At 43.0% G+C, this 16,189-nt stretch overlaps 1 protein-coding gene across 2 annotated transcripts in view; it reads left to right on the top strand.

Annotated features, from left to right (window-relative positions):
* Positions 1-16,189, top strand: part of GSDME (gasdermin E) — a 101,696-nt gene that overhangs the window by 28,126 nt on the left and 57,381 nt on the right. Inside the window, exons 1-2 of one of the 2 annotated variants that reach the window (XM_081243511.1) lie at positions 4,597-4,661; positions 11,850-12,079. In XM_081243511.1, the coding sequence (XP_081099637.1) occupies positions 11,869-12,079 (211 nt within the window). In that variant the 5' untranslated portion in view covers positions 4,597-4,661; positions 11,850-11,868. Of the gene's footprint in view, positions 1-4,596; positions 4,662-11,849; positions 12,080-16,189 lie in introns of those variants that run through there. The other variant, XM_081243512.1, reaches the window with a different exon arrangement.

Genomic DNA, 16,189 nt, shown 5'->3' with positions numbered 1-16,189 from the left:
GCCTATTTGTCCTCTAAAAGCATTTTGAAGCTGAGCCCACTACTGCTCTCAGAAACCCATTTCCTCTTTCTTCCTGGGCACCAGGACTACATCCTCCTGCCTCCCTTGTGATGAGCAGGACTGATTTCTAGGCAGAGGAAGGTACACAGGCAAAGTGCCAGGCCCATGAAACTCTCCCACAAGGGAGCCTCCAGGTTCTTTCCTTCTCAGCTTTCTGGAGATGCCAATGCCTGGCATCCTTGGCGGCCTTGAATTGCAAATGGCAGAGCCTCTCCAGGTTGGTTCCTGAAGGAACAGAGACTGACCTCCTTTTCCCACACTCAGGAACTACCTTAGGTTGTTCACTGAGAAAAAATAAACTGCTGTGATGTTTGAGCCATTGTAATGTGAGGTTTTATTTGTTTTGGCAGTTCAGTTACCCTGACCCATTGCCTTTCCTTGACCTGGCTACCTTTCCTCCTTCACCACGTTACATGCTCTAGCTAAGCCTTCCTGTGGCATCTGACCATGGAACTTCCCACACTTCCTCCTTAGTGTTTATCTGTCTGCCTTCCCAGGTAGTCTCCATGCTCCATGAGGGCATAGACCACGTTTCCCTCACTCACCAGTATATCCCCAGTTTCTAATGTAGTGCTTGGCACATAGTAGGTCCTAAATAAATATTTGTTAAATTAACAAAATGTCAGATGCATGGGCTTTGCCTTTCTCTATGCTGGGGATAGCAACTTGGACGCTGAGTAATCTTTAAGTATAATGATAATGGGGTGAGAAAAACTTGTGCAGCAATAATGTTATTCCTGAATGTTTCTAGAAACCTGACCTCTGGTAGATGACTGCCAATCTTCATTGCAAATCTCCTTTATGCTGGCAATGGTATGTGTTTCTACATGAACAATGAACAGAAAATATAGGAGTTGTTTTTTTCTTTTAAACTAACTTTTTATTATTTGTTTATTATTGTTATTTAATGGCATTCTCTTTCATAAAAACAAGTATAGTAGAATGAAGATGTCTGGAAACTCTTCACTCTTTCTCCCATTGAGAGGTAGAGTATAATTCCCCTGTCTTTGAATCTGGGCTTGCTTCAACAATAGAATGCTGTGGAAGTTACATTCTGGGTTTTCAGGCCCTAAGTCATAAGACATAGCTTCTGCTTTGTTTCTTGGAATACTTGCTTTTGGAGCCCTGAGCCTCTACGTAAGACTTCCCCTAGATCACCATGATAAAGAGGCCACATGTAAGGGGTGTGGTTCATAACCCCAGCTGAGCACTGCCTTCCAGGCCTCCCTGCCAAGGCGTTAGACATGTGGATGAAGTCATCCATCCTGGACCTTCCAGACTAGGCTATTTACTAGCTAAATTCTGCTGAGTGATCCCAGTCAATGCCACATGATACTGAAGAATCATTGAGCTGGGCCCTGACCCACAAAATCGTGAGATGTAATAAAATGATTGTTGTTTCAAGCCACTAAGTTTTAGGGTAGTTTGTAGTGCTGTAAATAATAACTGAACAACAAATTACTTTATTTCCTTATTTGTCTAATCATATTTGCCTTGAGACCTTAAATTTGGACAATTTTGGTTGATCATTTGCTGGCCAACAAGTAAATTTCAGTTCTTCTTCTGTCTGTATCTGTACCTTGCAATTGAATAAGAGATGGTTGGGACATTGAAAGAAATGGGCTGTTAATTCTGGGCCATATTTAACCTTCCTTAAGCTTTTTATTTTAGAGTGGTAATTGATAATATGCATTGGCAATGCAGTCTCCAGTTGCAAAAAAAAAAAAACACTTTTAGGATTCAGGGAAGTAAATTAAATTGGTTTAAAAATATAGATCAATGTATGCCAAATTTTATTTTAAGTTATGTTAGTAGCGATGTTCCTCTGGGAAGCAGTCAATATGGTAAAAGACAAAATTATACATAGGTGAAAATTTTTAGGCTCAACTTAAAAGTGACATTAACCAAAAAGTAATTAGTGAAGGAAAGGAAATGAACTTTTATTTAGGGTCTACTATGTGCTGAGTGCTTTTCGTACATCTTCTCTTTTAATCTCTCTATAGGCAATTTTTAAATGGGAAGTTAAAAATTGGCCCAAGGTCATTCAGTGGTAAGTGGTAGGCTGGATTTGACCCAAATCTAACCGATCCAAAGCCTGTGTGTTATTTCTCCACCATGGAGGCTATTTATCTAAAAGAGTGCAGGTCTCTCTCTTCAAAAGTGGCTCCCAAAGAACTTGGAAGTAGTTAACAGCAGCCATGCAGAGCCAGTTTGTTAGCATGTTCATTTATGAAATACACCCCAGTAATAAATTTTATCAATTTTTGCTGACCTTTACAAGTTGCTTATTCAGTAAGGGTCTGGGAAAAGAGTAGGAAATACACAACACCCCATAGATGCGTTTCAGCGGGTTCTATAAGTTGAAACATAGTCCACAGAGGGAATCTTATTAAAAGCAAACACTTCCATCACTATGACCACCCCAATTTATCTCCTGCAGAATTCTGTCATAGCTCCATTTTCCTAAAGGGATACATCTACAATGGGGTGAGAGCATTGGGGTTGGATGTTATCTTTTTATTCATTTTTTTTCCTAGTTGGGCTAAAATTCCCATCTTGCATTTGTCTGTCTGAAGTCTTCAAATACTTTAATAATAATAATAATAGTAATAATAATAAGCACAACTGTTCAAAAAATACAACAGAAAAGTTGAGACTCTCAGTTTGGGCTGGGCCAGAATCCTGATCCCACCCATCAGGGACAGGAAACGTAGCCGTGGGGAAGGGGACGGAGGGAACTTTCCTAGACACATTTCATCCCTCTCTCCCAACACATACATGGTCAAACACTGCTTGGTGGGGTAACTCTTACTGTGCTTCTTATTTTCTGAAGAGTCTGTACCGTCCGGTGGTTTTAAAGCTCAGATGGTGTTGTTACCGAACCAAACTTGGATCCGCTCACTCTCACGCAGTAAAGCCAAACTACTGACATTGGGTTGCGGTGAAGGAAAGTGCAGTGTTTATTTCAGGGCACAAAGCAAGGAGTTCCGGACAGCTAGTGCTCAAAACACCTGAGCTCCCCAATGGGTTTCACCAAAGCATTTTTAAAGGCCAGGTGAGGGAGGGGTGTTCCAGGGTATGTGATGGTGAGGTAACAGGGTGGTGTCACAGGGGTTAACATTATCAATCCTTAGCTGCCAGTAGGTCTGGTCATGGTCATCAAGTAGTTAATTTCTTCCATCTGGTGGTGGTTTAGGCATCTGTAAAACAACTCAGGAAATGTGCATCAGATACTGTTCCTTCAGTACTGCTGAGAGGAGCTACAGCAGAGGATATGGGTTGGGGGCATCTATTCCGGGAAGGCCCCATAGGATCCTGCTCTGTTACAGTGTCAAATGGTCTGGGTTTAAATCTTGGCTCTGACTCTTTTCAGGTGGGTGGGCTTCCCATCTTTTGCCCCCGGTTACTCATTTGTAACTTGGACCTCCAACCAGTTGCTGTGAGAAGTAAATGAATCCATCAACGCATGTAAGGTACTTAGAACCATGCTTGGTGACAGTAATTAGAAAGTGCTACATAAATATTAGCTGCTGATCTTATACTATCTTCCTCAAGCATTTAATTGAAGGCCAGTGGACAGGACAAAAAAATAAAGCGAAGAATTTGAAGCCATTGAGTAACTGTTGCACCAAAAATCTCAGGTACTCTCAGTTACAAGTGGTTACCTACCTAGACAGAGGGCTGGGCTTATTGGTGGGAACTTCATGAACATGCTGCTTATAAGGATGTTCTTGAGGTTAATGGCCAAGGTCAGGAGACAATAATCTCTGTAACAAGTCAGAGTCATCACTGTATAATTTTGAGGACAGAGAAGCAATAGCATAGATTAATAAGTCTCTTGACAGGGCCAAGACAGTGATTCTCTTTTTCTTCCACTGTCTAATCTCTTCGGCCAGGCAGGGGACCAAAAGGGGACCACCTCTCTCCCTTGACCATTTCAGGTCACTCATTCATCCAACAACCATTAATTAATTGTTCACCTACCCTGTGCCAAGTACTGCAAAGATGAGTAAGACCCCTACAGTCTAGTAGGAGAAACAAGAGGATGCATTAATTAACTCAACAATTATTTACTATCAACCATCCATCCATCGGGTACTATGCTGGTTGCGGGTTATAGTGAACAAAAGAGACAAAAGCTCCTCCCCTCGTGGAGCTGACATTCTAGGGAAGAGAAACATAATGCATGAAATAAGTATGATGTGTATAGTCTATCAGATGGTGATTAGTGCAAAGAAGATAAAGCCGGCGAGGAACTAGGGTGTGTTCCTGTAGGGTGGTGGACTGGCTGTACTTTTAATTTGAATAGTCAGGGACAGCTTTACTGACAAAAATATAAGGAGGTGGGGTAACTAACCTAAGGATATGCCCAGAGCATATGGGGGCCTCGTTCCAGGCCCTGCTGAAGAACTCAATACTCCTGAGCGCAAATTCTCAGAGCTCACTCCTCCGGCCGCCCCGCCCGGCTCCAGGGGGCGGGGACGAATCAAAGGTCCCGCCGCCCGCCCTCTTCCCTCGCGATCCCCGCCCCGGCCCGGCCCAACCCGCGGGGCTTCTACGACTCGGCAGGTTGCGGGCGCGGGGCGCGAGGCTGCAGGGAGGTAAGTGCGGGCGGCTCGGCTTGGCTCGGCTCCGGATCCGGCCCTGACCTTGGGGAGCCGAGCCCGCGCGGCTCTTTCTCTAGGGGACACCCTCTCGTCTTCCCCTTAGTCCTATGGGGTTCGAATGGGTGGGCTGCCCGCAGCTGGACCGCCGGCCCCATGGCGTCCCCTCCTCGTCCGCGTTCCCAGCCCCCGTCTCTGTTCCCCCGACCCCTTTCCTATCCCCTCTCCTCCCCCTTCCCACTGCCACTTCCTTCCCTGGCTGTTGCTAGGGCAGTGGGTACCTACTGTCCTCTCCCCGACCCTTTGCGCCCTCTCCCCACTTCTTCATTCTTTGTCTTCCGGTTTCTCCTCCGGGTGCGCTAGGCTGTCCGTGGCCGGGCGCTGGGGCGTTTTATGTGCGTGGAAGGAAGGCGGGGGCCGGCTTGGAATTCACTCTCTGGGCTGGACCAACTCCCCATCCCTGGGGTACGGGATACTGGGCCCCGAGCTTGTGGAGGAGGCCAAGCCCCTCGGGAGTTTTCGGCCTGGGTGGAATGACATCACCGCTGCTCACGGGGCCTCAACGTGCGGATCCCAGACCCCTTCCCATCTGCACCTGACCGGGAAAGACCAGAGGGCGGTCTTAGAAAGGCGCTGGTTGTAGAGTATTCAAAAAAAAAAACACCTCTCATTGAGAGTCTACTCTGTTCAGAGGACTGTTCAGAGGGACGGATGCCTTGGGATCGATGCCTTTAAGAGATAGTCTAGTTGGAGTGGAATGAAATATTGCTGTTAGGTCAGAGAAACAGCTGAATACATGTAGAGTAAATTAATCGTTTTCCAAAGCCACCGCCAATGAACTCTTCTCGTAAAGGAAAACAGCCGGGAGAAGGTGAGCCCAGGCAATTAGAGAGATCTGAGAAATGCAGCCCAAGCCCCCAGCTGCTGCCCTTAGCTCGCCTGCTTTAGGAGGAAGCCTTATGGTTTCCAGAAGTGCTTTTCTTTTTGTTCTTTTTGAACCCTCAAGGGGACCAGAGGATTCTTTATTCTTAATCAGTCTCCTGTTAGCCACTCCACTTCCTAAAAGCCTTTGCTGCCTTGCCCTGACTCCTTTTTCAATCTCATGCCTGTCTTGTGATCATTTGTTTTTTATTTCAGATTTTTATTTTAGAAAGAAATGATGGAGTACCTTGTCTTTAATTTGCCTTCTTATTATAAAAATGAAGGTACTGGGCTGTAAGCACCGGAAGATACAGAAGGATGACACCTCTGTTTTAATTTAATAGACTCAATTTCACTTTATTTAGAAAACGAAATTCAAAATGTGCTGAAGTTGTTAGGAGACAAGTACTAACAGCGGTGTCTCATTTTCCTAGATAATGAAGAAATAACATGTTTTATAGCCATGGTTTTTGCTTCCACCATAACTGAAGTTTACCCTTTTGAGCACCTTTTCTTACTTTACAAAACAAATTATATGTAGTCCAAATTCAAACAAACAAACAAACAAAACCTGACTGCGGAGTCGGCAGAGCAGGGTGGTCCAGGGCTCGGGCTTGGGAGGCAGGTGGACCTAGTTTGGAATCTGGGCTCAGCACTATTTCTCTACTTGACCTTCGGTGCCTTCTAGTCAAAGACCTCTGGGAACACAGGTGGAGTTGAAGGGGATGGATCATTGCTTGCTGAATGAGGAAGACTTCGCTCCATGAGGAACCCTGGGCATCTCCGTAACTGAGTGCAGAAGGGAGTTACAGGATTTGGGCTTGTAGGCGATTTGGGGGAGAGTTTAAGGAGCTAGGACTTTGCTCTGAATTGGGTGCTGTCAGAAAGTGAGGGAAATTCTCTGGAGTATCTTTATAAATCTTATCTGAAAGGAGTGAGGCTAAAACTGTGGTTGGCTGAGAACCGCAGTCACTTGTGTTTAGAGTTGGTGGGGATGGTGGGAGTGTTTGGTCATTTTTGTGGTTTGGACAGTGTTCATATTTTGTCTGTGGTCAGATAAGACTATGAGAGGTCTTGTTTTGGTCTTGATTTATCATGACCACAGAGTGCCCTTGCCAGATGTTGACGTTCTGTGATGTTCATGTTCTCCAGGAAAACACCAGGCCAGTGCCAGCAACCCCAGGGCTAGCTCATGGTATCAGGCAGGCTCTTGGATTTCAGGGCTGCTGCTTTTTTTCTTGTTATCTTGGGCAAGTTACTTAACATCTTTGAACTTTAGTTTCCACATCTGTAAAATATGGACAGTGCCTACTCAGGGTTGTCATGGAGATTAAATGAGGAAATGTGTAGAAAGGACTTAGCCCAGTACCTGGCACACAGCAGGTACTGGATATACAGTTGCCCCCCGCCTCCCTCCCCTACCCTTTTAGTGGATTTCAATGTTCAGGTTTCTTTCCTAGAACTATTTACGCAGAGGCCCAATGATCAACTAGAGCTGCCCCAGAGAAGAATCCTGAATTGGGTATTAGGAAGAAGTGGGTCCTTTGCAACTCAAAGATGTGATCATTCCATCACTCTGAATCCGTCTTGAGGATGGACACAAGTGATTGTAGTATCTTCTTATGCTATCATTACCTTGGCAACTATTTTTACGAGTCTTTGTTTCCAGGAGCCAGTGGTCCCAGTTGACCACGTACTCTTCTGTCCTTGTGTTGTTGTCTTGGTTTCGTGGTCTCTTCCTCTTACGTCTTTTGTCCAGGAGTCTCATTCAAGCTTGTATATCCTTACCACCTTCACTTTGGCTCTCTGAGTTCTAATCTGCTTCGAGCTGGGAAGCCACATAGGCAGACAAGTAGGAACTGTTTGCTAATGGAATTCTTCAGACCCCAAATGAGAGAGCCCAGGATCTTCGGTACAGCTGTGAAGTGCAGTGGGGTTTTAGGCCATGAGCATTTTGAGCTTGGTCTTTCATGAGGCCATTTTCGTCTACTTCCAGGTTGGAGCATTTTGGAAATTTGAATCAGAAGTCTAACTTCTACTTGAGACATTATTGTGCTTGTCTGTGACAGGCAACTTGGGTTCTAGATCCTTTGGTGGGCCCTGGGCATATTATTTAATCTTTCCTAGCTGGACAGTTACTTTAGGTGTTTGAGAATCAGACAACAGCTTCTTGGCTCCCAATGCCACATGATAAACTGTATTGTATTAAATTTCTAGCACATATTGTACTTTGGCTCATCGCTCTATTCTGTTGAAAGATCCTAGGAATAAAGAAAAAAAAACAATAGAAAATGGGCCAAGGACACAAACAGTTAGGAAAAAGATATATAAAAAGGCTTTAAACAAAAGATGCTTGATTTCACTTGTATTAAAATAACATGACTTAAAACTATACTGAGGGACTTCCCTGGGTGGCGCAGTGGTTAAGAATCCGCCTGCCAATGCAGGGGACACGGGTTCGAGCCCTGGTCTGGGAAGATCCCATATGCTGCGAAGCAACTAAGCCTGTGCTCCACAACTACTGAGCCTGCGCTCTAGAGCCTGCGAGCCACAATTACTGAGCCCGCACGCCACAACTACTGAAGCCTGCGTGCCTAGAGCCCATGCTCCGCAACAAGAGAAGCCACTGCAACGAGAAGCCCGCACACTGCAACGAAGAGTAGCCCCCGCTCGCCTCAACTAGAGAAAGCCCATGCACAGCAACGAAGACCCAATGCAGCCAAAAATAAATAATTAATTAATTTAAAAAAGAAAACAAAAGATATTGGCAACTGATCTACACGACCCCACCACAAAAACAGAAAACTATACTGAGATACCATTTCTCACCTATGAGGCTGAAAAAAGATACAAAAGATTGATACCATACTCTGTTGCTGAGACTGATACTTTCATACCTTATTGGTGAGACTGCAAAATGGTACAACCTGTAAATTATAGATGCATTTACCATTGGTCTAGCAATCCCTCTTCTAGAAATCTCCCTTCAGATACTCTTGCCCATATAGGAAGAAGACATACATTCAGCAGTATTTAGTGTGGCATTTTTATAATAATAAAAACTTAGAAATTACCCAAGTGATCAGCAATACTGGACAGGTTAAATAAGCAATGGTACATCCATGTGAAGGGTACTATGAAGCTGTATTATGCAGAAGGTTCTAACCATGGAAAGATCTCCAGGATATATTGCCACATGACAGAAAGTAAGATGCAGAAAAGTGTGTACACTCCTTTTTACTTATATTTGTCTAAAGAAACAGGAAGGTGATATACCTGAAGGGGAGAGGGGTGAAAAGGTAGATGGGACCTGGGTAGAAATGGGATTTCTCGGTGTATATATTTTTCCATAGTTTAGATATTAGAGCCATGTAAATATACTGTGTATTCAACCATAGTAATTAACAAAAAAGCCTCTAACTTTACCTTCACAAGGAGAATATTCTGAGTTCCTTGATTGAATAAACCTGATTCTTATAAAAACATCCAAAGCAATAACCACTTCCATTAACTCTTTTTAAAGCAGCCTACACTGTCAAGAGGCCATATTTGATGCTAGATTGAAAAAAAAAACTAAAAATTAATTTAGGAGTTCTCTTTCTTCATCCTCTAATCCCTCTGGGGAGGATTGGTGTCATTACTAAGGCTTTGTTGCCCATAGCAGATGGGTTTGGGTTTTGTTATTTTATTATTTTTTAATGGCAAGCCTGATTTGGCTTCTTCAGAAACCTGTTTAATCTGAAGGCAAGTTAGTGAACTCCCTTCCAGGCTGTCCCAGGAAAGAATAAAAACCATAAAAATGGAGATCCTGATAACCATGGTGAACTGAGGCAGGCTCTGCTGTGGCTCTTCTCTTGGACAAGCAGGGTAAAATCCCCCAGGTCATTGGGAGACCTTATTTTGTTAAAAAGTTCTTTCCTTGTGTTTGACAAAATAAACCTTACACCTTATCCTAGATGCACTCTCAGCAGTTACTGTCTTACTGTCCCCAGCAGTCTGCTTCCTTCTGGATCCCTCTCTTGGTAGCTGGCATCTCCATCTCATCAGCCGACCCAGGCCTGAGCTAGCTGCAGGCCAAGCTGGGGAGTCTCCTCTCTTTTATCAGCACTTTCACATTCAACCAGACTTCTGGGGAAACCAGCATCTTTGCTACCCTTATACCACCAATGTAGTTCAGCATCATTGTGTGTTGTCTAATTGTTCCCTTCCAGCTGGTTTCCTATTTTGCTTCCAGAAGATCTTTCTAAGTGACCGCTCTGACCACACTGCTCCGTATATAACCCCTCCAGTGGCTCCTGCTGCCCTGGTCCCCCAGAGGAGGCACAGGCCTTCAGGACCAGGACTGAGCCTTCTTCATCCTTATCCTTTGCGCTTCCCCTCTCTAGAACCTGGCAATCCAGTGCAGGAACCAGTCCCAGAGCTTGCAGGGCAACTCTCGGTCTGTCCAAGAATTGGTGATGGGCATATCTACACAAAACCATGTCTCCTGGACATCATGACCTTGCTGGTCCCAAATCTTGCCTTGTACACCGATTCAATAAATATTTTGATAAATGAATAAATGAGTGCTGTGATATAAGAACAGGGTTAGTTGGCTATACCATAATATAAGAAAAGGTACTTTAGAGAAGAACTAGTGATAGTAAAACAATTTTTTTTATGCCCTTGAGAAGATTCATGGTAAAGAAAAGTGGGTTGAACTGATTAACATCTAAGATTATCTCAGTTCTTAAAGTCTATGATTTTGTTATCTATGTGACGGCCAGACACCAGGATACAAATATAAATAAAACACAGTTCTTGTGCATTAGACATTTTAACCGTTGACTATAGATAGTTTTAAAATAATCTTTCAATTTGTGCTTCTTTTGAGTAATAATGATTATGTGTGTGTGTGCACATATGTGGATATTCATATGCATATGTACAGCTATGAGCAGTTTATATATTGTGAATTGTTTATAACCTTTGCCCATGTATCTACTACATTATTTTTAAAATGATGTGGTTTGTAAAAGTCTTTTGTATATGTTAAATGTTCTGTTTCTTTGTTTTATAAGTATTTTCTCAGTTTGCCATTTGTCTTCCTAAAGGCCTTTCTTTTTTTTTTTTTTCGTACACGGGCCTCTCACTGTTGTGGCCTCTCCCGCCGCGGAGCACAGGCTCCGGACGCGCAGACTCAGCGGCCATGGCTCACGGGCCCAGCCACTCCGCGGCATGTGGGATCTTCCCGGACCGGGGCACGAACCCATGTGCCCTGCATCAGGCAGGCAGACTCTCAACCACTGCGCCACCAGGGAAGCCCCTAAAGGCCTTTCTCATCCTACAATTGTACAGATATTTGTTTGTATTTTTTTCTAGTACTTTATGGTTTCACTTTTCCTTAAAAACACTCTGATCCATTGAGGATTTGCTCTTGTGTATGGCATGAGTTAGGGATCTGACTTTATTTTTTTCCAGATGTTTAGCCAGTTCTAACACCATTTATTGAATAGTATATACATCTTCCACTGAATGTAGTACTTTTATATCTTCCAACATGTCTCTTTCTTTTTTTTTTCCCTCCGGCTGAAGAGTGACTGGGCTTTCATTTCTGGGGTTAAAAGTAATAGCTAGTCACTTCCCATTTATGAACAGGGGACGTCACACAGTGTAGAGAAAAAGCACATTTGACCCTTCAAAGAAGTGGTCATAAGTAAGATACAAATTGGGGTAGTCAATATGCTGTTCAACAGATATTCCCAGGTCTCTGCCTTCCAAATACTTGGTAGGATTGTATTTCCTGACCACTGTGGTTGGCTGAGGCCATCTGCCTAGCTCTGACAAATTGTGAGTGGATGTGACGTGTGTCAGTTTTGGGCCAGAGCATTTAATTGCTGGTGTGAGACTTTTCAGAACTCTCTTTCCTGTTGGCTGATGACATGATATTCAAGATGGTGGCTGCCCCTTCAGCCTGGATCCCTGAGTGGCTACGAGGAGCAAAGCCTTCCTGTCCTCCTATTTTGGACGTGTAGTGTGAGCACTAAATAAACCTTACTGGTTATACGCCACCGAGATTTGGAGGCATAACCTAGCCTATCCTGATTTATATACATATTCTCTTTCAGTATTTCAATTTGATTTTTTAGACATCAGCTGAACTCAAACTAGAGGCTTCTCTAAGGAGAAGGTATTCTTTCATGTATTCTGATTGATACTAGAGAGAAATAAGGTAATTTTAGAAAAAAGTCACGAAATAACAACTTCCTATATATTTTTTTTCAGGTAATCTGGAGCTCTCAAAATGTTTGCCAAAGCAACAAGGAATTTTCTTAGAGAAGTCGATGCTGGAGGTAACCTGATCACAGTATCAAACTTGAATGACTCTGATAAATTACAACTTCTAAGTCTGGTGACCAAAAAAAAGAGATTGTGGTGCTGGCAGAGACCCAAGTACCAGTTTTTATCTGTCAGCCTGGGAGATGTACTCACAGAAGACCAGTTTCTGAGTCCAGGTATGTTTCTTTGGTTATATTCTACAATTAGTTCCAGAACAGGAGATGATTCTTCTTTTAGACACACGTTGTCTTGAGTGACTCTAAGGCGATACCTTATAATCAATTCTCCTGTCTCTTGCCTACTGTTTTAAAAACATATCCTTCCGTAAAATGAGCAAATTCTGCAGGCCTGACATGAAAAGTTATAGCTTAATATTTAAGAAATAATATTGCAGTTTTGGTTTAAAAGTACAACATGCTCATTTGTAGATGTTGTGGCCCCTCAGCATAAGTGGGTTGGTTTTACCTCCCCAAATTTGGTTTGGTGTTGAGGTTGACGATGCCACGTATCCATCAGGAGGGTGCAAAAAGTTTTATTACTCACATAATGAAGCTTTTCTGGGGACAGCATGGCAGGTTCCCAAGGCTGGTCCAAAAATAGCTAGAGAGAAGGAAGGGATAAGAGATGGGCTCAGCTTCTCTAGTGAATAGGAGGTGTGGTGAGGGTTCTTTCTGCATGTAGGCTGGGGCTTACAAGGTTTCAATTTCCTGCTGGTGCCAATGGAGGGAGCGCCTGGGGTTTCTCACCCTATTGCCCAGATGTGTAACAGAAAGGAAAGAGGGGGTGGTGGGCTTGAAACATTAAACATCAAAAATGGGGGGTTTGGCTCATTATTACAGAGGAGTATTTATAAAATATAGAAAGGCAAGAAAACAAATCAACAAAAATTCCTCCATCAAGTGTTAATTCCCATTAACACTTGGATTGTATCTTTTCTTTCTCTGCATCTAATTTTTTAAAAACAAAATTGGAAACATACTACATATAATTTTTATATACTCCTCACTTATTTTTTATTTAACCTTATATGTTTTCCTTCATGGGTTTAAATATTTCTTAGTACTGTTTTCAACAGTGTGTATGCACCCTAATTTGCTTAACCAGTCCAACTTAGTGCTTCATACATAAGGCTGCAATGAATATTGTTATCTGAATTTTTGTTGTTTTTGTTTTTCCTTTAAGCAATTGCTTTAGCATAGATGCTTTTTTTAATTAAAATTTTGTTTCTAAAAAAATTTTGTTATTTTTTAATGTCTTTTTTGGAGTATAATTGCTTTACAATGTTGTGTTAGTTTCTGCTGTATAACAAAGTGAATTAGCTATATGTATACATATATCCCCATATCCCCTCCCTCTTGCGTCTCCCTCCCACCCTCCCTATCCCACCCCTGTAGGTGGTCACAAAGCACTGAGCTGATCTCCCTGTGCTATGCAGCTGCTTCCCACTAGCTATCGATTTTACATTTGGTAGTGTATATATGTCAATGCTACTCTTTCACTTTGCCCCAGCTTACCCTTCCCCCTCCCCATGTCCTCAAGTCTATTCTCTAGGTCTGTATCTTTATTCCTGTCCTGCCTCTAGGGTCATCAGAACCATTTTTCTTTTTTAGATTCCATATATATGTGTTAGCATATGGTATTTGTTTTTCTCTGTCTGACTTCACTCTGTATGACAGACTCTAGGTCCATCCACCTCACTACAAATAACTCCATTTCATTTCTTTTTTTTTTTTTTTTTTTTTTTTTTTTTTTTTCTTTTTGCGGTATGCGGGCCTCTCACTGTTGTGGCCTCTCCCGTTGCGGAGCACAGGCTCCGGATGCGCAGGCCCAGCGGCCATGGCTCACGGGCCCAGCCGCTCCGCGGCATATGGGATCCTCCCAGACCGGGGCACGAACCCGTATCCCCTGCATCGGCAGGCGGACTCTCAACCACTGCGCCACCAGGGAGGCCCCATTTCATTTCTTTTTACAGCTGAGTAATATTCCATTGTATATATGTGCCCCATCTTCTTTATCCATTCATCTGTCAGTGGACACTTAGGTTGCTTCCATGTCCCGGCTATTGTAAATAGTGCTGCAGTGAACATTATGGTACATGTCTCTTTTTGAATTATGGTTTTCTCAGGGTATATGCCCAGTAGTGGGATTGCTAGGTCATATGGTAGTTCTATTTTTAGTTTTTTAAGGAGCCTCCATACTGTTCTCCATAGTGGCTGTATCAATTTACATTCCCACCAACAGTGCAAGAGGGTTCCCTTTTCTCCACACCCTCTCCAGCATTTATTGTGTGTAGATTTATTTTATTTTATTTTATTTTATTTATTTATTTTTGGCTGTGTTGGGTCTTCATTTCTGTGCGAGGGCTTTCTCTAGTTGCGGTGAGCAGGGCCCACTCTTCATCGCGGTGCACAGGCGTCTCACTGTCGCGGCCCCTCTTGTTGCAGAGCACAGGCTCCAGACACGCAGGCTCAGTAGTTGTGGCTCACGGGCCTAGCCGCTCCGCGGCACGTGGGATCCTCCCAGACCAGGGCTCGAACCCGTGTCCCCCGCACCAGCAGGCAAACTCTCAACCACTGTGCCACCAGGGAAGCCCCTGTGTGTAGATTTTTATGTTTTTTTAGATTGGGAGTGTTTTATTTTTACTATTTATTTATTTATTTATGGCTGTGTTGGGTCTTTGTTGCTGTGCACGGGTTTTTCTCTAGTTGTGGCGAGTGGGGGCTACTCTTCGTTGCGGTGTGCGGGCTGCTCATTGTAGTGGCTTCTCTTTTTGCGGAGCACAGGCTCTAGGCACACGGGCTTCAGTAGTTGTGGCACGTGGGCTCAGTAGTTTTGGCTCTTGGGCTCTAGAGCACAGGCTCAGTAGTTGTGGCGCACGGGCTTAGTTGCTCCGTGGCATGTGGGATCTTCCTGGACGAGGGCTCAAACCCGTGTTGCCTGCATTGGCAGGCGGATTCTTAACCACTTTGCCACCAGGCAAGTCCCGTGTTTGTAGATTTCTTGATGATGGCCATTCTGACCGGTGTGAGGTGATATCTCATTGTGGTTTTGATTTGCATTTCTGTAATGATTAGTGATGCTGAGCATCCTTTCATGTGTTTGTTGGCAATCTGTGTATCTTCTTTGGAGAAACGTCTCTTTAGGTCTTCTGCCCATTTTTGGATTAGGTTGTTTTTTTTTGATATTGAGCTGCATGAGCTGCTTGTATATTTTGGAGATTAATCCTTTGTTGCTTCATTTGCAAATATTTTCTCCCATTCTGAGGGTTGTCTTTTGGTCTTGTTTATGGTTTCCTTTGCTGTGCAAAAGCTTTGAAGTTTCATTAGGTCCCATTTGTTTATTTTTGTTTTTATTTCCATTACTCTAGGAGATGGATCAAAAAATATCTTGCTGTGATTTATGTCAAAGAGTGTTCTTCCTATGTTTTCGTCTAAGAGTTGTATAGTGCCCTGTCTTGTATTTAGGTCTCTAATCCATTTTGAGTTTATTTTTGTGTATGGTGTTAGGGAGTGTTCTAATTTCATTCTTTTACATGTAGCTGTCCAGTTTTCGCAGCACCACTTATTGAAGAGACTGTCTTTTCTCCATTGTATATCCTTGCCTCCTTTGTCATAGATAGTTGACCATAGGTGCGTGGGTTTATCTCTGGGCTTTTTATCTTGTTCCATTGATCTATGTTTCTGTTTTTGTGCCAGTACCATATTGTCTAGATTACTGTAGCTTTGTAGTAAAGTCTGAAGTCAGGGAGTCTGATTCCTCCAGCTCCATGTTTTTCCCTCAAGATTGCTTTGGCTATTCGGGGTCTTTTGTGTCTCCATATAAATTTTAAGATTTTTTGTTGCAGTTCTGTGAAAAATGCCATTGGTAATTTGATAGGGATTGCATTGAATCTGTAGATTGCTTTGGGTAGTATAGTCATTTTCATAATATTGATTCTTCCAATCCAAGAACATGGTATATCTCTCCATCTGTTGGTATCATCTTTAATTTCTTTCATCAGTGTCTTGTAGTTTTCTGCATACTGGTCTTTTGTCTCCCTAGGTAGGTTTATTCCTAGGTATTTTATTCTTTCTGTTGCAGTGGTAAATGGGAGTGTTTCCTTAATTTCTCTTTCAGATTTTTCATCATTAGTATATAGGAATGCAAGAGATTTCTGTGCTAATTTTGTATCCTGCTACTTTAGCAAATTCATTGAGTAGCTCTAGTAGTTTTCTGGTGGCATCTTTAGGATCCTCTATGTATGGTATCATGTCATTTGCAAACAGTGACAGTTCTACGTCTTCTTT

Source organism: Mesoplodon bidens (genome assembly GCF_964165515.1).
Source record: "Mesoplodon bidens genome assembly, chromosome: 9".
In the NCBI taxonomy this organism is placed as follows: Eukaryota; Metazoa; Chordata; class Mammalia; order Artiodactyla; family Ziphiidae; genus Mesoplodon; species Mesoplodon bidens.
The sequence above is the reverse complement of the archived record's forward strand: the minus strand, read 5'-3'. Positions and strand labels throughout refer to the sequence as shown.